The sequence below is a fragment of the Erythrolamprus reginae genome, chromosome 6 (genome assembly GCF_031021105.1).
Source record: "Erythrolamprus reginae isolate rEryReg1 chromosome 6, rEryReg1.hap1, whole genome shotgun sequence".
Classification (NCBI taxonomy): domain Eukaryota; kingdom Metazoa; phylum Chordata; class Lepidosauria; order Squamata; family Dipsadidae; genus Erythrolamprus; species Erythrolamprus reginae.
The window spans coordinates 86,035,286-86,057,286 of NC_091955.1; the positions used below are offsets into that span (position 1 = coordinate 86,035,286).

General features: G+C 42.9%; 1 protein-coding gene across 5 annotated transcripts in view; it reads left to right on the forward strand.

Annotated features, from left to right (window-relative positions):
* PTPRO (protein tyrosine phosphatase receptor type O) overlaps positions 1–21,049 on the forward strand; it is a 164,349-nt gene extending 143,300 nt beyond the window's left edge. For all 5 annotated transcript variants that reach the window (XM_070754277.1, XM_070754278.1, XM_070754275.1 and 2 more), the window contains 8 exons: positions 669–759; positions 1,656–1,732; positions 3,322–3,456; positions 8,108–8,230; positions 9,430–9,584; positions 10,625–10,760; positions 15,356–15,476; positions 19,657–21,049. In XM_070754277.1, coding sequence (XP_070610378.1) covers positions 669–759; positions 1,656–1,732; positions 3,322–3,456; positions 8,108–8,230; positions 9,430–9,584; positions 10,625–10,760; positions 15,356–15,460 — 822 coding nt within the window. In that variant the 3' untranslated portion in view covers positions 15,461–15,476; positions 19,657–21,049. The remainder of the gene's footprint in view (positions 1–668; positions 760–1,655; positions 1,733–3,321; positions 3,457–8,107; positions 8,231–9,429; positions 9,585–10,624; positions 10,761–15,355; positions 15,477–19,656) is intronic.
* Positions 21,050–22,001: the final 952 nt, after the last annotated feature.

Below are 22,001 nucleotides of genomic sequence, written 5' to 3' on the forward strand. Positions count from 1 at the left end.
AGTACCAAAGTACTACCGTAGTAAGTTATCTTGGCAAACCCGACAAACACACTCTCAAATATGTATGTGTGTGATATTTGTATGTGTGTGTTAAACCCTAATGAGAGATGGCTTGGTGTAGTGGTTCAAGCAGCTAGCTAGAAACTGTGAGATTATTAATTTTAGTCTCACCTAGATGGGTGACTTTGGGCAAGTTCTTCTCTCTCAGCCCTAAGAAGAAGATACCAGTGGTCAATGTCTTCCAATGATACAGTTTTCAAGTGTAAGTAGGATAAATGAAGAAATTTCTTTCCCACATAATCCCACTAATGTTTGGTGAGGATAAAATTATATATTCAGATAAGTAAATATTCATTTGCAAAGATGATTTTTCTTTGTCTCAGAATTCCTTTTACTAAATTGTATTATTCCTTTTTTATGTTTATGTTTTTTGCCCTCATGTTGTCCATTTTCTCCCATGGAGGAAAGAAAAGCAAACATATGTCAACATAAGATAATGGTTCACTCTCACATTTGCCTCCCTTATTGGGGTTTTAGCCCAGCTATTCTTTGAAAACAAATCTGCTGCCTTGATTATAATGTCATTATTGAGTTACCTTGCCCAATATTAAAGATGCTGATACAAAAAATATCTAAGCATAATGTGTGTGTTTGTATGTCACACTTAGGAACTGAAACTGATTGGGCTGGAAACTCCACATTTTGCAGCGGATCTTCCCATGAATCGTAGCAAAAACCGCTACACAAACATCCTGCCTTGTAAGTTGTTCTTTTAGGAGGAAATTGCTGGATGTAAGACATGGAATACCAGCACCAAAGGGTAGCAGTTCTGACCCAGCTTCCCAAACACCACAACTCTCTGTAGTCAAAGCAATGATGCCTTTATTAGGAGCGCCAGCAACCCCGGGAAAAAGTTTATCTCGCACCGTAAACTCCATCAGGGAGATGAATAATTGTGTGACTTATATTCCTGCCAGCTTTTTCTATATTTATATCATTCACATAGTGACATTTATTTATTTCCTTCCTTCCCTCCCTCCCTAACTCCCTCCTTCCTTCCTTCCATCCTTTCCTCCCTCTCTCCCTCCCTCCTTCCTTCCTTTCTTCCATCCCTTCCTCCCTCTCTCCCTCCTTCCTTCCTTCCTCCCCTCCCTCCTTCCTTCCTTCCCTCCTCCCCTCCCTCCTTCCTTCCTTCCTTCCCTCCCTCTCTCCCTCCTTCTCTCCCTCCCTCCCTCCTTCCTTCCCTCCCTCCCTCCTTCCTTCCTTCCATCCTTCCCTCCCTCCTTCCTTCCTTCCTTCCTTCCTTCCACCCTCCCTTCCTTCCGACAAAAAGGGTAGATTTTTGCATTTTAAGCAATGTGCACCTATGCACAGACAGATGCACCATACAATGACATATTCCCAAGTGTTCTTTGAAATATTAATGTGCTCCTGGCAATCCAGAAGGGAAGGATTTTGCTGAACAGTAGTAATAAGATACTTTCCCTTCCCTGGTATACAAAAAGTGTGAATGTATTGAAATATCAGCTACTGCAATTGATTGATTCTTGATCCCCCCCCCAAAAAAAATCCAGGCAAATGTATATAAAACTTGCTGAGATTTAATTCCAAAATTTGTGATATGCATTTGTATTGGCATGTTGTCTTTTTTGCAGATGACTTCAGCCGCGTTCAGTTGGTCACAATGAATGAAGAAGAAGGTTCTGATTACATTAATGCCAACTACATTCCTGTAAGTAGCTTGGACTTAGATAAGTGACAGTATTTTCATAGCTTGAGAACTACTACACAGAATGTAATAGCCATAGCACTTAGACTTACATGTAGCTTCATAGTGCTTTATAACCTTCTCTAAGCAGTTTAGCATATGGCCCCCAACAATCTGGAACTTCATTTTACCGACCTTGGAAGAATGGAAGGCTGAGTCAGCATTGAGCTGGTCAGGGTAGCATTAGCCTACACAGCTCTTTTAATGTATGCAAACAGTTAAAATTGTTTCTTCTAATAGCAATTCTAATTTATGGCATCCCAATTAGCACCTAAGCCAGGGGTCTCCAACCTTGGCAACTTTTGTGGATTTCAATTCCCAGAATTCCTTAGTCAGCAAAGTTGACTGAGGAACTCTGGGAGTTGAAGTCCACAAGTCTTAAAGTTGCCAAGGTTGAAGACTCCTGGCCTAAGTGAACAGGGTCACTTAAGGATAAGATTTAAGATTTACGATTTATTAGATTTGTATGCCGCCCCTCTCCGAAGACTCGGGGCGGCTCACAACAACAACAATACAATACATAGAATACAAATGCAATAAAGTTAAAAAACGAGATTAAAAACCCATAGATATTAAAAGCAATCATACTGCACAATCACACCATTTTCATATATTACAGTCAGGAAAAATGTGGTGGTGGGGGAAGAGATAGTTATTCCCCCCATGCCTGGTAACATAGATAGGTCTTCAACATCTTGCGGAAGGCGGGAAGGGTAGGGGCAATTCGAATCTGGGGGGAGTTGATTCCAGAGGGCTGGGGCCGCCACAGAGGAGGCTCTTCCCCTGGGTCCCACCAAATGGCATTGTTTAGTCGACAGGACCCGGAGAAGGCCCAACTCTGTGGGACCTGATTGGCCACTGGGACTCGTGTGGCAGAAGGCGGTCCCGGAGGTATTCTGGTCCATTGCCATATAGGGCTTCATGTAGGACTGTTGTTTCTGCATATTTAGAGACTGCTTAAGCAATACACACACAAAACAATATGTGTTTGTAAGCTCAAATTAGAGGTAATAACCTTCCACTTGGTTGATGAATTTAACTTTGCAAACATGATTATCCTGTAATGCAAGAAAATAAATGAAATCTGATGCTGGAAATATGGGATAAGTTTTGGAGGACAGCAGAAATAGGCACATGATGATCCTAGACATTAAGCAAAGCTAGATCAGGATTTGAAATGTAGAGATGTAAGTGTGCCACCTATCCAGACAACTACATTCAGGGTTGCTACAACTTTTAGAATAAAGAAGCACCTGATGACAAAGGTTTAAATTCACAAAATTTAAAGGCAATGGTTACGTAATAATTAATCATTCTGCAGATATCCATGGGAAGAAACCATAGTCTGATGTGGTTTAAAAGGCATCATTTAGTTATTTTTAATGTTTGAAATTGTATTTAGTGCTACTGGGTCTATTTTATCCTTGTAAGTCGCCCAAAGTCCGCAAGAAGAAGGGCGGCCTATAAATCTAATAAAATAAATAAATAAATAAATTTATTCAAAAAAATATGTCACTAAAATAATACTGTAGTAAGCTTTTTTTCTTTTGTAGGGTTATAACTCTCCACAAGAGTATATTGCAACACAAGGACCACTCCCCGAGACAAGGAATGACTTTTGGAAGATGGTTCTCCAGCAGAAGTCACAAATCATTGTTATGCTTACTCAGTGCAATGAGAAGAGAAGGGTATGTAGACCAAGCAGGGCATTGGATAAAATAATATCTGAGGTCACTTCCTGTTCTATGATTCTAGATTCTTTCATGCCACTTGGAACATGGAGTCTTGCTAAAATTCTACATTTAGCATTATCCATGTGTGTCCCTTTAAATCTTTGAGTCTTCCCTTTAAATCTTTGAGTCTTCGGAGAGGGGCGGCATACAAATCCAAATAATAAATAAATAAATAAATAAATTTCTTGACTACTGGAAAATGCCTGCAGTCTTCTCAACAAGATTTTGGAATTGGTTTTATGGCTGAAAGAGAGGGACTGGCTCAAGGTCATTCAGCAGGCTTTGTGCCTAAGACTGTACTACCCAGTCTCAGTTTTTATCCCATTAACTACTACATTAAACTGGTTAATCATCTTGCTGGCCCAGCAAGTATTTGTGGTCCGACTAGGGAATTTTGAATATGAGCCATTGCTACTTACAAAGACTGAGACAAAGAATGTGCTGAAGAGGTTATCTTTGTCTGTTTCATCATAACATTCTTTGTTGTTCGGTCCTTTTAGTGGTGGAAAGGGTCTCAAGTTCTCAATTTTGTAATTTACGAAGTTATAGAAGGCACAGTTGGATTTTGTGAGCAGAAGGTTTTCCTCTTATTTATTTATTTATTTATTTATTTATTTATTTATTTATTTATTTATTATTATGGATTTGTATGCCGCCCCTCTCCGAAGACTCGGGGCGGCTCACAACAAGTGAAACAAATCATAATAATCCAATTAATTAAAATATTTAAAGATTTTTTTAAAAAAACCATATACTAACAGACACACACACAAGCATACTATGTATAAATTAAACGTGCCCAGGGGGAGATGTTTAGTTTCCCCATGCCTGATGGCAAAGGTGGGTCTTAAGGAGTTTACGGAAGGCAGGAAGAGTAGGGGCAGTTCTAATCTCCAGGGGGAGTTGGTTCCAGAGGGCCGGTGCCGCCACAGAGAAGGCTCTTCCCCTAGGGCCCGCCAACCGACATTGTTTAGTTGACGGGACCCGGAGAAGGCCCACTCTGTGGGACCTAATCGGTCATTGGGATTCGTGCAGCAGCAGGCGGTCTTGGAGATATTCTGGTCCGATGCCATGAAGGGCTTTAAAGGTCATAACCAACACTTTGAATTGTGATCGGAAATTGATCGGCAGACCATGCAGACTGCGGAGTGATGGTGAAACATGGGCATACCTAGGTAAGCCCATGACTGCTCTCGCAGCTGCATTCTGCACGATCTGAAGTTTCCGAACACTTTTCAAAGGTAGCCCCATGTAGAGAGCATTACAGTAGTCAAACCTCGAGGTGATGAGGGCATGAGTGACTGTGAGCAATGAGTCCCGGTCCAGATAGGGCCGCAACTGGTGCACCAGGCGAACCTGGGCAAACGCCCCCCTCACCACAGCTGAGAGATGGTTTTCTAATGTGAGCTGTGGATCGAGGAGGACGCCCAAGTTGCGGACCCTCTCTGAGGGGGTCAGTAATTCCCCCCCCCCAGGGTAATGGACGGACAGATGGGATTGTCCTTGGGAGGCAAAACCCACAGCCACTCCGTCTTATCTGGGTTGAGTTTGAGTCTGTTGACACCCATCCAGGCCCCAACAGCAGCCTCCAGGCACCGGCACATCACTTCCACCGCTTCGTTGACTGGGCATGGGGTGGAGATGTAAAGCTGGGTATCATCGGCATATTGATGATACCTCACCCCATGTCCTTGGATGATCTCACCCAGCGGTTTCATGTAGATGTTAAATAGCAAGGGGGAGAGGATCGACCCCTGAGGCACCCCAAAAGGGAGAAACGTCGGAGCCGACCTCTGACCCCCCACTAACACCGACTGCGACCGGCCAGAGAGGTAGGAGGAGAACCACTGGAGAACAGTGCCTCCCACCCCCAACCCCTCCAACCGGTGCAGAAGGATACCATGGTTGATGGTATCGAAAGCCGCTGTGATAGTTGGAGCATTCCGTCTTTATTTGATGGCATATATTTTTGTAGCGGTTTTTGAAGTTAGCTACATAGCCTGCTTTGTTTTTTTGCCAGAGGGAATTTTTTTGGGTGGGATTGTAGCTTCCTTATTGATACAGGCAGTTTGTTCTTCTTGGTTATGGTGGTTATCAGTGGTATGTGTAGTCTGATAGTTCTTTCGACTTCGAGCAAGAAGATGTTATAGAGGATATTGGCATTGTTACAGCCAGAGAGCAGAATTTGCCAGTCAGGAGTTGAGAGATTGGCATCTATAAATTCATAGTTGGCTTTTTAAAAGTTGTACTTGGGTGTCCCATTATTAAGGTGACCCAATTACCGGTTCAAGAGGACCGGGCCAAATTGGCAAGAACCCACCTCTGGTTCTTTCCTCTAACATTTTTATTGGAAGATTAAGTATATATAAATCAATTCATCCTTATTTGCTGTTCCTGCAACACAACTACAGGAATTGATTGGTTTATCTGTAATGCCACATTTATCCCAGATACAGCTGGGTTTTTAAAAACTGTACAATCTCAAATATTTTTGCAAATAGACTGTTAGCAAATTTACTGGGGTATGTAAGCACAATGACGAGGAAATAAAGGAATTGCAACTGGAAATAAAGCTGAAGCCAGTGGGTCTACAGCAATAATGTTATACTGCTACACCTGGAGACAACCAGTTAACATATGAGCAACCATATTTTTCACCAGCTGTGGATTTTTGAAAGTCCTCAGCGTCCATTGCATGAATAAAGCATTACAGTAAGTTCAACTGTGAGATGAAAAAAGCGACAAATGATGTTTGCCAATACATCCCACTCCAGCAATAGCTACAATTAGCACACAAAGTGTGTCTGATTGAGGTGAATTTTAATTCCTTGGGAACTAATGAATTCAGTTAGTTTCACACATCTCACAGTTGGATGTTCACACAATACACCACCTTGCTAATTTTCGCCAATTAATCATATGGGCTAACAAAACTAGAAGAGAAATCTTAGACAGTCACTTCACTCAGTATAATAGTCCATACTGCGCTAGATAGATCAGCAGGAAAATCCAGCTTAAGGCAAATGCCTTCATTTTAAACTTCCATATAATAGATTAAAAATATTTCTTTGTGTGTTTGTAACTTATTTGCATTGAAGCTACCCTAGGCAGCTTTCAACAATAACATAGGAAAAATTATTTTAAACATAACATGGTTATTGTTTTAAACATAACAATAACAAAGAATGAAACAATAAAAATAAACAAAGGAAGAGCAATAATATGAAATTTAAAAGAAGGGGAGCAGGAATACCAACCATTTCTCAAGCAGATTTTGCCCAGATGCAATAAATATTGTAGTTTACACATAGTGAAGGGCTACAATTTTTTTTACTACCACACTGTGTGTGTGTGGCCTATTTTGTGGGTGTGGCTTGCCAGCCATGTGACCAGATGGGAGTGGCTTGATGATCATGTGACTGGGGGTGGCTTAAAGGTCACGTGACTGGCTTACAGGTGGCCAACTTGACGTCACTCACGTCAAGGGTTTGGGTTAGGGTGCCTGGCCTCTCCTCACCTCAAAGAGATACAATTTCCTTATCTATTTACTATCTATCTATCTATCTATCTATCTATCTATCTATCTATCTATCTATCTATTAGATTTGTATGCCACCCCTCTCCGTAGACTTGGGGTAGCTAACAACAATAATAAAACAGCATATGACAAATCTAATATTTAAAATAATTAAAAAACCCTTATTAAAAACCAAAGATACCGTGCATAAATTGTATAGGCCTAGGGGGAAAGGAATATCTCAGTTCCCCCATGCCTGACGACAGAGGTGGGTTTCAAGGAGCTTACAAAAGGTGAGGAGGGTGGGGGCAATTCTGACCTCTGGGGAGAGCTGGTTCCAGAGGGTTGGGGCCGCCACAGAGAAGGCTCCTCCCCTGGGTCTCGCCAAATGGCATTGTTTAGTCGACGGGACCCAGAGGCCAACTCTGTGGGACCTAACTGGTCGCTGGGATTCCTCAATATCCAGAATATATTATTTAATTCTATGTATATATGCCATATGTGTACATGCATATTACACGCAGGTACACAAAAATATAAATTATCTACTATATAAACTGTATGTGTATGTACACACACAAACACACACGAGCGCAGCTCTTCTAAAATTATACACATTCAACCTCATTTAATGCGATAGGAAAAACATACCCAGAGCCCAGAAGGGGGGGAAAAAGAGAAAAAATCAACTTTTTCTACCGGTACTGCATACTAACCGTACCCATAGGAGCCCATCACTGTTTATGCACAACCTGAAAGGTAATTTTTTAAGGCACCGATAACGCTGTGGTTAAGACAGATTGAGTGTACAAGTCGGAAAAACATTACTGCGCCAGATTTACTCACCTTTCTTTTTCTCTCAGTAGTATCTAATCCAAAACAGACAAATCGCTATCCCATCCAAAATAACCACCACCATGAAAGAGTTGCATTGGGGTCTCCTGGATAAAAGGAATGTCTTTATGTCTAGATTTGCACATCCCTTCCTTCCTTGGATCATCGCATCAACTTTGATGGTTGCAAAGGAAAAACCCTCTTAAGATATTTGTTTCCCTTTTGTAACTTGGCTTTATTTTTCCTCCTTTCCAGGTAAAATGTGACCATTATTGGCCTTTTGCCGAAGAGGCAGTCCTTTATGGAGACATCATGGTGGAGATGCTTTCAGAAGAAGAGCAAGCCAACTGGGTCTTCAGGAACTTCAGAATCAGCTATGTAGGTCAATATAAATGGTGCCACGCAGCTTTTAGTTGTGAGGAATTCTGCCCACCCATCCCAATACTGCTGTTTAAGTTCTTTTATCCTCTGCGCATGTGCAGAACACTTAGGGCAGAGGATAAAATCAGGAGGTTGTAAGCTCTATCTAAGTAGAGGCAGATGTAGGGTCTCCTGCTTGAGCAGGGGTTGGACTGGATGACCTGCAAGGTCTCTTCCAACTGTGTTAATCTGTTAAAGTTGGCACTTCGATTAGCAATTGCCGCAATATATGACTATAATGGCAGTTCTGTGTTAGCAAAAACTTCACTTGTGGTAGGGAAAGCAAGTAGAATGCATGGCTGCATAGCTAGAGGTATAACAAGCAGGAAGAGGGAGATTGTGATCCCACTCTATACAGCGCTGGTGAGACCACATGTGGAATACTGTGTTCAGTTCTGGAGACCTCACCTACAAAAAGATATTGATCAAATTGAACGGGTTCAAAGATGGGCTACAAAAATGGTGGAAGGTCTTAAGCATAAAACTTATCAGGAAAGACTTCAAGAACTCAATCTGTATAGTCTGGAGGACAGAAGGGAAAACGGGGACACGATCGAAACATTTAAATATGTTAAAGGGTTAAATAAGGTTCAGGAGGGAAGTGTTTTTAATAGGAAAGTGAACACAAGGACAAGGGGGCACAATCTGAGGTTAGTTGGGGGAAAGATCAGAAGTAACGTGAGAAAATGTTATTGTACTGAAAGAGTAGTAGATGCTTGGAACAAACTTCCAATAGACGTGGCTGGTAAATCCATAGTCACTGAATGTAAACATGCCTGGGATAAACATATATCCATCCTGAGATAAAATACAAGAATTAGTACAAGGGCAGACTAGATGGACCATCACAGCATCGCAAAAACGCGAAAGTCTGGAGGTGGGGGTTTCCCATGGAGGGGAGCCTCAGGGGAATCCCAGCAGTGCAAAAACAGGCACTTTGGCTGGCAAAAGGCGTTAATTTCGGGCTTGCACGCATTAATCGCTTTTCCATTGATTCCTATGGGAAACATTGTTTCTTCTTACGAACTTTTCAACTTACGAACCTCATCCCGGAACCAATTAAGTTTATAAGACAAGGTATGACTGTAATTGTAAATTGAGACTATCTACAGCAGTGATGGAGAAACCTTTTGGTTGTTTTTTTTCCTTCCACTCAGGCAGACGAAGTGCAGGACGTGATGCATTTTAATTATACCTCCTGGCCTGACCATGGTGTTCCTCCCACCAACGCGGCCGAAAGCATTTTGCACTTTGTACAGATGGTCAGGCAGCAGGCAACGAAGAGCAAAGGGCCCATGGTTGTACACTGCAGGTAAGTTGTTGTCTCCTGGACATGTGGAAGATGTGAACATAACATAGCCACAAGAACTATGGTGCTTCTTGCACAGGACCGAAGTTGAGCTTTTTGGTGGTAGGGGGGCAGTGAAGGGGAATCAGAAGGACTATACAATTTCTTTGCCAGCTTTCCTTGTTGGAATTTGGTAGAGAATTTATTGAAGTCTCCAACTTGTTTCTCAAACTGCTCTTCCACTGACAGCAGGGGTGGGCAGCAGGCAGGACAGGGTGGAATGCAGTTCCACCGGCAGAAATGAAGATGAGTGTGCAGCTCCAGCTGATTGGCGGCTGTCACTTCCTGGATTACTGGGTTTGGCTCGGCTCTCCTTTTTTTCCTTCCTGCTGCTGCTGCGCTCCTTGCTTTTCTCCTCTTTCCTCCTTCCTGGCCTTGGACGAGCTTCCCTCTCTCCTGCCCGGCTCCCCTCCAGCTTCACACAGCCACCTCCCGCCTGCGGTGCAAGCAGATGGCATGAGTGGAAGCGGTGCGGGCAGCATTTATGCTTCTGGCAGCACCTGTTCACCTCGCTACCCAGCCTGAAGTGGGGGGGGGGTGACCCAGGAAGGAGAGCACAGGAAACACAAAGCAAATTGTCACCTCAGCAAGCAACGCTGGTAAAGATGTAAATCAAGGACTTGACAGTTCACTTGGACGATGATGATTGTTCAAGCCACTCCCACCTGGTCACATGGCTGGCAAGCCACTTCCTACCCAGTGACATGACCATTAAGCCACACCCACAAAATAAGCCACACCCACAGTGTGACAGTAAAATTTTTAGCTACCCATTAGTGACTGACAGGTTGCAAAATCTCACACGGGGACGCATGTTTCAGCAAGGGAAGCAAAAAACACCTGCACACGTGTGTCCCTGTGCGAGATTTTGCTACCTGCAAAATAATATCTGACAATGAAGTATTCCATTCTTATGTTTAATCTTAGTTCATAAGATTACAGAACCGATAAGCCTATTTCTCACCTCAAAAGCAATGGTGTGTAACATTATTTTTGTTTTGCAGTGCTGGTGTAGGACGAACCGGGACCTTCATAGCATTAGACCGGCTTTTACAACACATTCATGATCATGAATTTGTAGATATATTGGGAATGGTGTCCGATATGAGGTCTTATCGGATGTCCATGGTTCAGACAGAGGTATGATTTTTTTTCTAGTTATGCATGTTTCAAACAGACAGATTGGTTCATTTGTTCGCTTGAGGCTTCCTTTAGTGCCTGAGAAACATTTATTTATTTATTTATTTATTTATTTATTCATTCATTCATTCATTCATTCATCCATTCATTCATTCATTCCCTTTTTATGCCGCCCTTCTCCTTAGACTCAGGGCGGCTTACAACATATTAGCAATAGCACTTTTTAACAGAGCCAGCCTATTGCCCCCACAATCCGGGTCCTCATTTTACCCACCTTGGAAGGATGGAAGGCTGAGTCAACCTTGAGCCGGTGGTGAGATTTGAACTGCTGATGTTCAGATCTACAGTCAGCTTCAGTGGCCTGCAGTACAGCACTCTACCTGCTTTGCCACCCTGGCTCTATACAATTCAGACACACAAAATCTAGAACCAGTTCCTGGATATGCTATTTTTTTTTTAAATCAGCAGTTGTTAATTTCTGAAGGAGAATTCAAACTTGACTCCCACACCCCACTCCCAAACCCTACTGCAATCCGAGATGGTACAGTCCAGCAGCAATTTCACATTGCTATTTACATCTTAGTGGGTTTTTTTTAAAGAAATAATTATATTACAATTTTTTTAAAAAAATATAGACAATAATATATAGAATGACTGGTACACAAGCCCAACAAATTAATTATTTGTTTTGTTTCAAAACCATCCAGCATTAAAAAAAAACACCACACAAATGGGGAGGGGACCAGTAAACAGGGACATATTACATTGATATACTGTACATCCATTAAATAGAATAGAATTAGAATAGAATAGAACAGAACAGAACGAATAGAATAGAATAGAATAGAATTTTATTGGCCAATTGACAAGGAATTTGTCTTGGTGCATATGCTCTCAGCGTACATAAAAGAAAAGTTTGTCAAGAATCATAAGTTACAACACTTAAGGATAGTCATAGGGTACAAATGAGCAATCAAATCATATTAGGAACCAGACAATATAAATTGTAACTTTATATCTGTTAAATATATTCATAAGACTGTATCAAGTTAGACCTAAAATGGTTCATTCTCATAAAACGTTACAAACTCTGGGCCAGAGGGAAATATATTGTGTTGGTTTTGGATTACTACCTGTAGGAAAAAATAGCCTTTTCAAAAAAAAAAGATAAACATTCCTTGAATCCATTATTTCACATGGCATAATAATACTTTCCCACTTTTCCAAAATAATTCCCTAGGCTGTTCCTTATGTGTCTAAATCATTGTTATAACCTTGAAGGTCAGGTCTGATGATGGTCCTTTTAGATACTTTCATTTTCCACTTGCTTGTTGAGTTGTTTTCAATTAACCTTTCTTCCAAAATATCCATGGATGAGATATTGCCAACTTTTGTAGGGATGCTGATACCCTGCTGTTTGCCAGCTGGTCAAACCTCCTGCTCCTCTGGCAAAACCCTGTAAAGTCTTGCCTCCTTCTCTTCGTACACACAACCACAGTAGGGTGCTGTCATGCTTTAGCAAAAAAGGTCTAGTTTCTTGAATGCCCCAAATGTGTGGCAGCATGAAACCCTGAAGGGCAAGATACGATGTGTTGGATTGCCAGGATCAGAATAGTAGAAGAAGAATTGCAGAGTTGGAAAGGAATTTAAAAGCATGCTTTATCAGAGTTTAAAATTTGGGAAGTTGTAACCCCAACGCTAGAATATCTCCGGGACCGCCTTCTGCCGCACAAATCCCAGCGACCGGTTAGGTCCCACAGAGTTGGCCTTCTCCGGGTCCCGTCGACGAAACAATGTCATCTGGTGGGACCCAGGGGAAGAGCCTTCTCTGTGGTGGCCCCAACCCTCTGGAATCAACTCCCCCCAGAGATTAGGGCTGCCCCCACCCTCCTTGCCTTTCGCAAAGTCCTCCAAACCCACCTCTGTCGTCAGGCATGGGGAAATTGATTCCCCTGGGCCGTTTCCACTTTATGTATGCTCTGTATGAGATGTATGATTGCTTTTATATTAAGGGTTTTAAATTGTTTTAAGTATTGGATTTGTACTGTTTCTTGTTGTGAGCCGCTCCGAGTCCTTGGAGAGGGGCGGCATACAAATCTAATTAATCATCATAATCATAATCATAATGTGCAGAAAGGGGTGAATTTCAGCAGGTTCTGACAGGTACTGGAGAACTGGTAGCTGAAATTTTGAGTAGTCCAAAGAACCGGCAAATACCCCACTTCTGGCCCCAGAGTGAAGTGGGAATAGAGATTTTACAATATCCTTCCCCCAGGAGTCGTGAGGGAATGGGGATTTTGTAGTATCCTTCTCCCTGGAGTGGGGAAGGAATGGGGATTTTGTAGTATCCTTCCCCCTGGAGTGGGGAAGGAGTGGGGATTTTGTAGTATCCTTCCCCCTGGAATGGGGAAGGAATGGGGATTTTGTAGTATCCTTCTCCCTGGAATGGGGAGAGAATGGGGATTTTGTAGTATCCTTCTCCCTGGAATGGGGAGAGAATGGGGATTTTGTAGTATCTTTCTCCCTGGAATGGGGAAGGAATGGGGATTTTGTAGTATCCTTCCCCCTGAAGTGGGGAGGGAATGGGGATTTTGTAGAATCTTTATCACGCATGTGTGAGTGCCCACACTCATAATTGCCCTGGGGAGGGCAAAAACAGTTTCCTCGATCCCCACAGAGGCCCTCTGGAGGCCATAAATGGCCTGTTTCCCAACTTCTGGTGGGCCCAGTAGGCTCGTGTCTCACCCTCTCCAGGCTCCAACAACTTCTCTGGAGCTGGGGAGGGTAAAAAATGCCCTCCCCCATCCTCCTGGAGGTTCTTTGGAAGCCAAAAACGCCTTCCCAGAGCCTTTGTGCATGCCAAAAAAATCAGCTGGCCAGCACACATGTGCAGGTTGGAGCTGAGCTAGGGCAACAGCTCGCGTGCCAGCAGATTTATTTATTTATTTTAGATTTGTATGCCGCCCCTCTCCGAGATATGGCTCCGCGTGCCACCTGTGGCACCCATGCCATAGGTTCGCCATCACTGATCTAGAATAACCCATCATGGGCAAAGGTGGCCTCCATCCTTTGGGGTACCACGGATTGATTCCATGGAGTGGAGGTTTTTCCATGGATGAGACGGGGTGTGGTTTTGTGTGCTGCCTGCATCCTGCAGCTGAGGATTTACTTATTTGCACCGCCTGGTTGCTGGGATGCTGCAGAGCCTGCGGAGCGGTGTCGGTCCACAGACTGGAGGTTGGGGACCTCTTTATCCATTTATTCATGCATATGGCGTTATGAATTCCCATGTCCAGAACAAGCTGTGAAAATGCATCTATTTGGCCGCTAGATGTCAGTTTCCCTTTAAGGAGCCAATTTAGCAGCAGCTCTTCTGCATTCATTTCATTCTAAACCTGCAAACCAGACATTGTTCTGCTTCCACCTGGTTTCAGGTTTCTTTATACAGTGGAAAATTAATCCCCCTGGTTCATCACGTGGCCCACAAGCCTCCTGGATGAAACAGAAGCAAAGGTTGTAGGCTCATGAATGATGGGCACTTCGAGGGAGATTTTTGAAGTCCATCAAACTGTAATACCTAGATGGTCTTGCAAATTTTGCAGTCCTGGCTAGGATATTCTGGGAGCTGAAGTACTGAGTCCTTCAGGCTTGGGCAGCCTAGAAGTCGAATAAGTAAGTAAGTAAGTAAGTAAGTAAGTAAGTAAGTAAGTAAGTAAGTAAGTAAGTAAGTAAGCAAGCCAGCCTAAAACACGATTTAAGTATTGCCCACAAGATCATATGCTGCAACGTCCTACCGGTCAATGACTACTTCATCTTCAACCGCAACAACACAAGAGCACGCAACAGATTCAAACTTAATATTAACCGCTCCAAACTTGACTGTAAAAAATATGACTTTAACAATCGAGTTGTCGAAGCGTGGAACTCATTACCGGACTCAATAGTGTCAACTCCCAACCCCCCAACATTTCTCCCTTTCTCTATCCACGATTGACCTCTCCAGGTTCCTAAGAGGCCAGTAAGGGGCGTACATAAGTGCACTAGTGTGCCTTTCGTCCCCTGTCCAATTCTCTTTCCCTTATCTCATATATCATATATATTTTCTTCCTTTCATATATCTTCTGTTCTATTTTTACATATTATCTTTATATATATTACTTCATGTCTTTTCTCTTCCATATGTATTGTGTATTGGACAAATAAATAAATAAAGTAAGTAAGTAAGTAAATAAATAAATAAGTAAATTAAGTAAGTAAGTAAGTAAGTAAGTAAGTAAGTAAGTAAGTAAGTAAGTAAGTCCATCTATATTAAAATAGCTCAGGTTGAGAAATGCTGGTTTACAAAATAAAAATAATTAAAGAGAACAGCACATTAATGAAATCATAAAGTATGTTCCATATCTGAATTCTGGAGGAAATAAAGCCAAGATTTTGTTTCTTATTAATTTTTGCTGCTGACAATTCTAGGAAAATTGATGAAAAATCTCGTAGGAAAGCTAAAGGACAGCAGCCCAAATATATTGGGAAGCAAGGGACCTATCATCAATATGTATAAGGGTGACTGGAGGTATTTTTTTTTTGTTCTCTTTACACAGGAACAATACATTTTTATTCACCAGTGTGTGCAACTGATGTGGCTAAAGAAGAAACAGCAGTTTTGCATTAGCGATGTCATATATGAGAATGTCAGCAAGTCATAATTCCAGGTCACAGGTGGTAAGTTGGGTACTTTTTGCTTGGCTGGCTGGGTTCCCATGGGTTTGCGCTTGTTGCTTAGGCAAAGGCCACTGCAGCCATAAATATTACTATGAGGCCTTTATGTGCTCCTGTGCTTATGCATATGGATGCAGATCCATAAACTAGCTTTAACTACAGGCTGCCCTTTACAGAATAACACCAAGGTTGGGAAAAAACCTTGAAGGTCATCTAGTCTAATACCCTTCATGAGCAAGAAACCCTATACTATTTCAGACAAGTGGCAGTCTGCTCAGTCCAGGTGGATCAATAAAGACGCACACACACATTGGTTCAATAGCCCCCAAGGTAAAGTCTATTAGTATCGCAATTTCTGCAATACAAAGGTTAACGCAATGAAATTTCATACTAATTAGCAGGAGATAAGGACAGTCCAGGATGCACACCAGATAGAGTCATAAATCTCCATTAATGATGTGTCTTTGGTTTGTAACTACACTCACTCAGTCCAGAGAATAAAATAGCTCATGCAACAAGCAGGAATCAAAGTCTGTGGAAACAGAAGAAGTCTCTCAGCCCTGAGGCACCTTTCTCCTGATGGGAACGTTGTCTGCCACACACCCTTTCCCATCAGCCTGTCCTTATATACTGGCAAGGTGTAGCCAAATTTCCAATAAATCTATTTATCGCCAAGAACCCCTTCTTGAGAGATATTCACATCTCAATCTCATCCTTTTTATCCTTGCATCTAACAGGGAGTCCTGATCCTCAAATTCCCCATCATCCTTTGAGTCAGACAATACCCTAATTGGGAATTCTACAGTCTGTGGTGGTTCCCCGGTCTCCAACTCTCCTTCACTCTCACTCTCAGACTCAGATGGCCTGCGATGCCAATACTCCTCCATCTCCTGGTCCTCAAAATCCATGACCAGCTGAGACAGACAGGGACCACTCACAACACAGTCCAGTCTCTTCTTAAAAGTCTCCAGTGATGGAGCACTCACAACTTCTGAAGGCAAGCCTTCCCACTGATTAATTGTTCTCACTATTAGGAGATTTCTCCTTAGTTCCAGGTGGCTCCTCTTCTTGATTAGTTTCCAGCCATTTTTTCTTGTCTTGGCCTCAAGTGGTTTGGAAAACTGAGCCCCTTTTCTTTGTGACAGCCCCTCCAATATTGGAATACTGCTATCGTGGCAGCCCTAATTCTTCTTTGCATTAAAGGAAACAAACCCAATTCCTGCAATCGCTCATATAGAGTGATGGGCGAACCGAACTTGCACAATTCGCGTCTGTACCGAATTTTGCAGTGTTCGGTATGCCAAACATGAACCCAATTTTTTTTTTAAACTTTGGGCAAAGTTCGGCGTCGTGTTCGGCATTCGGAGCTTTGACGTCACCGGCAGGTTGCTAAGGACGCCAAGGTGATCACTTCCTGGATTCCATGGAATCTAGGAAGTGATCACCTTGGCGTCCTTAGCAACCTGCCAGTGACGTCAAAGCTCCGCCCCTGGAATCTCTTCGTCGGAGGGATTCCCTGTTCGGGTTCGGCCGAATTTTGCGTAAAGTTCGTCCAAACTTGCCGAACCCAAACACCGCCCATCACTACTCATATGTTTTAGCCTCCAGTCCACTATTGGCTGTACCCGGTATGGGTGGGATCAATGATCAGTGCGAGATTTCACTTTTACGCATTCACCCGAAGTGAAATCTCACGCAATTTTTGGTGATTTTCACCAATATTTCATTTCTACGCGAAAAGCACCAAAATCTCACTTGCGCTCACGAGATTTTGGCAATTTTCGCCGACTTTTTGCTTCTGTGCATGCATGGAAGCAAAAACATCAGCAAAAATCACCAAAATTGCCTGAGATTTCACTTCAGGCATATGCAAGGAACTGAAATCTCGTGGAAAGCATGCAAGCTGGAGCACACACTACCATACCAGCCCCAGGAAGCACCAAGGAGGCGTACCGGTAGGTGCTGGCAACGGCGGCCCTTCGCTGCTCCAGCCCCTAATCACTTTTGTTGCTTTTTTCTGCATTCGAGTTTCTATGTTTTTTTGAAATGTGACCAAAATTGGATTCAGTATTCGTACTTGTTCTGTCTGGGTCACTCTGGAAGCCAATACCAACCCAAAAAGAGAATCCAGACACACCGATAAAAGGCAAAGGCAGTTTATAAAATTCAAGAAAAACACAGGTAACAGAAAATGTCCTTACAAACAGGAAAACGCTGTATCTTCAAATATAACCACGAAGACAAAAGTCCATGCAGCAATACAGGATTCTTGCTGCCAAGACGAGGCTGTAGATAGCAGACCTACACCTCCCACGGGTCTTCCAAACTGCTGGGCCACAAGCCAGGAACAGAGACGCCGAGAACAAAGCAGGACACCGTAACTCCAACTGATAACACTCCACATGGCTTCAAGGGCTTGCCTGCCTTTTAAACCCTGCTAAGGAGGACCACACCCAAGCCCAGCTGTTCCTAATTCAGTGCTGATAATACTTCTTTAATTGCTCCTTTCTTTGATCTGACCGTCTCTGTCGCATGTCAATGACGGCTTGTGCTTCATCACCTAATGACTCCAAGCTACTGGCTGGGGAGAGCCCCCCCCCCGGGGGCTCTCATGCTGTTCTCCTTCGTCCCATTCCTGACTTTCCACTCCCCCTTTCCACTCCTCTTCACTGTCATCCTCCTCCGGGCATGGAGCCAGCAGAGACACAGCTGGTCCCTGATCAGCCTCAGGCTGAACCACAACATTACTAAAGCTTATAAAGCAGTACTAATACTTCATGTGACCTTGATTCTATCCCTCTGTTAATGCAGCCTACGATTGCATTGCCTTTTTTGGCTGCTATAACCTAACACAGACCTAGAAGCCTCCATCAAGGCAGCCTGTTTCATTCCTTTTCTTTTCTTTTCTTCCAAAAAAGCAATATACAGTGATATATTTATATTATTACGTTTCTTAAGGGGACAACAGCTACTCTATTAAAAGTCTTCCAGGAGGTGAGAGAAAACATTAGCACAGCAACAGCAGCGATCATTGCTAAAAAAAGAAACTGTTAACATTGTCCATTGTTAATGAGCAGCCAAATTAAGCATAAAGCAATTTCCTGAAATGTTTAAGGGCCATTAAAAAGCTCTGGGTGATGAAAGACCTTAGCAGAGATGGCTCCTTTCCATGATGGTCGCCACCAGAGGGAGACATAGGATGGACAAGCTTATAAGTGTCCACCCGAATGGACTTTGATTCACTTGTGTGTTAAAGAGTTTAAGCTTCACCTAAGCATCTTCTGTTTTCTATCCAAGACAGACAATCATAATACAGTGGTACCTCTCCTTAAGAACGCCTCTATTTAAGAACTTTTCTAGATAAGAACCGGGTGTTCAAGATTTTTTTTTGCCTCTTCTTAAGAACCATTTTCTACTTAAGAACACGAGCCCGGAAATATTTATCAAGAAATTTGAGAGTGGGACGAAGGCCTGGCCAGTTTCCTGCCATTCCCCCTTTAATCCCGGCCATCTCGGGCTTTTCTGGGCTGCCAGAGGAGCCTTTCGGTGGTGCTTCAGGAGGCTTTGACAGTCCAGAGCGAACGAAGCATTTTCCTTTCTCTGGGCACTTGGAGAGGGAATAAACCTCTGCCAGCACTGAGAGAAAAGAAACGCTCCCTTTGCTCTGGGCAGCAACTGTCCTCCTCCTCTTCTTCTTCTTCCTCCTCCTCCCACCCAAATTCCAAGCTTTTATTTCTTTCCTAATGGGTTTGCACGCATTCTTTGCTTTTACATTGATTCCTATGGGAAAAATTGCTTCTACGTACAAACTTTTCTACTTAAGAACCTGGTCACAGAACGAATTAAGTTCTTAAGTAGACGTACCACTGTAGTTTGAAAGACAATTCAAAAGCAACAGGATTACAACATTAGAATAGAATAGAATAATGTTGGAAGATCTTTATAGATCTTCTAGTCCACCCCGTTTAGGCCAGAAATGCCACTTCGGACAATTGGTTGTCCAATCTACATTCTGAGTGTAAGATGCACTCAAATTTTCAGCCTCTTTTAGGGGAGAAAACAGTGCGTTTTATACTCCGAAAAATACAGTATATATAAATACGACATCTTTAAGATATTGCTGTTCTTCCAGGGGGGACCAAATTATTACTATTGTTTCCTATTTTCTTTCTCTTTCTTGCAGGTGAAGCTGTGAAATGCATCCATCGTCCTTGGCTTCGGATTTTAATTCTCTCTCCCTTCTTTTTGGTTTTCGTGAACTGCTTTCCGATTTGCCATGGACAAGAGCTGCTTTGCAGTACATGGATAAATGAAAAGGAAAAAAAAGTATATTTTACATCCAGAAGTTCTGGGGAGAAACATAGCCTTAAGGAACCTGCAGTGTCTTGTTTGGACTCTTGATCAATTTTTTAAAAACTTAATAACAGGACCAAACGCAACTCGGGGTGGCAATTCAAAGGGACAATCTAATAACGTGCACAAATGTCACATGCTCTGGATCATTTTCTGTTGTTTCTGAAACAAATCTGTTCAATATGTCTCAATTTAACGCGCAGGTTAAAACTTAAATGTGCAATATTCCAGATTCAGTCCAAGCTGCTGCGGGCGTTACGTGGATGGAGCAATGTGGACTCCATCAAATACAGGAACAGACAGGGTTACCATTGAGATATTAACTCATTAGCAAGCAAGGAAGATTGTAGAAGCTGAAAGAAACATTGCTACCGACGCAACATCCTCGGCAGGACTCCCCAGGAAGGAGACTCAAGAAAGAGTTACACTCTGTCCAAAGCTAGAAGTTGAAGGAGCAGATTTCAGCATTAACTGCAACTTCTTAAAGTGTCAAAGGTCGCTGTTATCCTTTCACGGAGATTTGGGCAGCCCTGAATCAAAGTGTTCTTTTGCCTATACTGCCAAGCGGGGAGAGAAATTCCTGTGCACTTAAGATTCAGAGTGGAACTATGGATAGCCACAAGGTGCTATACTAAGTAGGGTTCACTTGAGGGATGAGCACCATGGGTTGTACTGGTTTTTTAGTTGTCTTTGCTGCATAGAGTTTTTTCCATTTGTTTGGTTCTGTTCACTTCTGTGTAAAAAAAAATAATAAGAAAAAAGAATAAGATGCTTGTCATTTGGGGTAGAGAGAAAAAGTGCCAGGTAGGATGCAACTTAATGGTGCCAACGCACTGAAAAATGTCAAAGGATTCTAACAAAGATTTCTTTGGCCATGCTCGGCGCATGCAAATGACTACTTCATTCAAGAGTTACGACCAAGTGCCAGGCTTCAGTTTATTGCAGGGCATAAATTTTCTCCTGGAAAAAAGTTAGTGCGTCTAGCTCTGGGATTCGCTCTCCCCTTTCCTTTGGGTTTTGTATCAATTCCATGTGTCGTTTTGTTGTGATATGAATGCTATCAACGAGGCATTGGTGGTGTTTTTGATGTGACCTTTCTGCTCTTTGGTTTAAACTTTCATTTCCATTGAAAATTTCTGAAAATTTCTGAAACAAGTACTGAATCTAGAGGAAAGAACATTAAATATGCCAAGAAGGGATGTGCTGGATTTATATGACAGAAACAGATCTATGCTTGTCTTGTTTCAGGGCACCGTGTTAAAGCATTGGACTGGGATGGAAACGGCTTGATCTAAAACCCGTTTTTGTTCATGAAACGTTCTGAATTTATTTGCGTAAGATGAACCCCTAGGTTCCTGTCTGTTCTGTCTGGGTGCCCCCAGACTTCAACACCAACTGAAAAAAGCAGCCAGACATGCTGGCAAAAGCAAAGGCACTTTATAGTTGGAAAAACAAACACAGAGGAAAACCTGTTCTTCCCAACAGGCAGGCTATGAGGCTTCACAGCAGAGTCATGACGGCCAGACAATACAGCAGACTTCTTGCTGGCACACACACCACTGTAGAGAATAAGACCCACGTCTTTCCCCGCAAGGTTTCAGCCTTCAGGGCCACAAGCCAGAGTCAGAAACGCCAAAGATCACAGCCAGGTCCCAGGACTCCCAAAGATAATACTCCACAATACAGGAAGGGTGGGTCTGCCTTTTCAGCCTTTCTGGGGAGAACCACACCCAAACCCAGCTGTTGCCTATTTAGGGCTGGAAATACCTGGCTAATTGTCCCCTTCGTTGTGCTGCTCTTCTCTGCCTGAGATCGATGATGGCTTGTGCATTTTCATCCAAGGACTCCAGGCTGCTTGCTGGGGAGAGCTCCACCCTGGGGGACTCAGGCTGTTCTCCCTCTCCCTCGGCCTGATATTCCTCCTCCCCGTCTGCCTGGGCCTCCTCCTCCTCCTCCTGTTCCTCATCCTCCCCCTCTGAGCATGGAGCCGGCAGAGGTTCAGCCGTTCCCTGAGGAGCCTCAGACGGAATCACAACACTGTCTCTCTGAAAAGTTGCACAAGCTTCCATATACTCTTCAAAATGGTCACACATTAGTACAGTGATACCTCATCTTACGAACCCCTCTTCATACAAACCTTTCGTGATATGAACCTGGTGCTTAAGATTTTTTTGC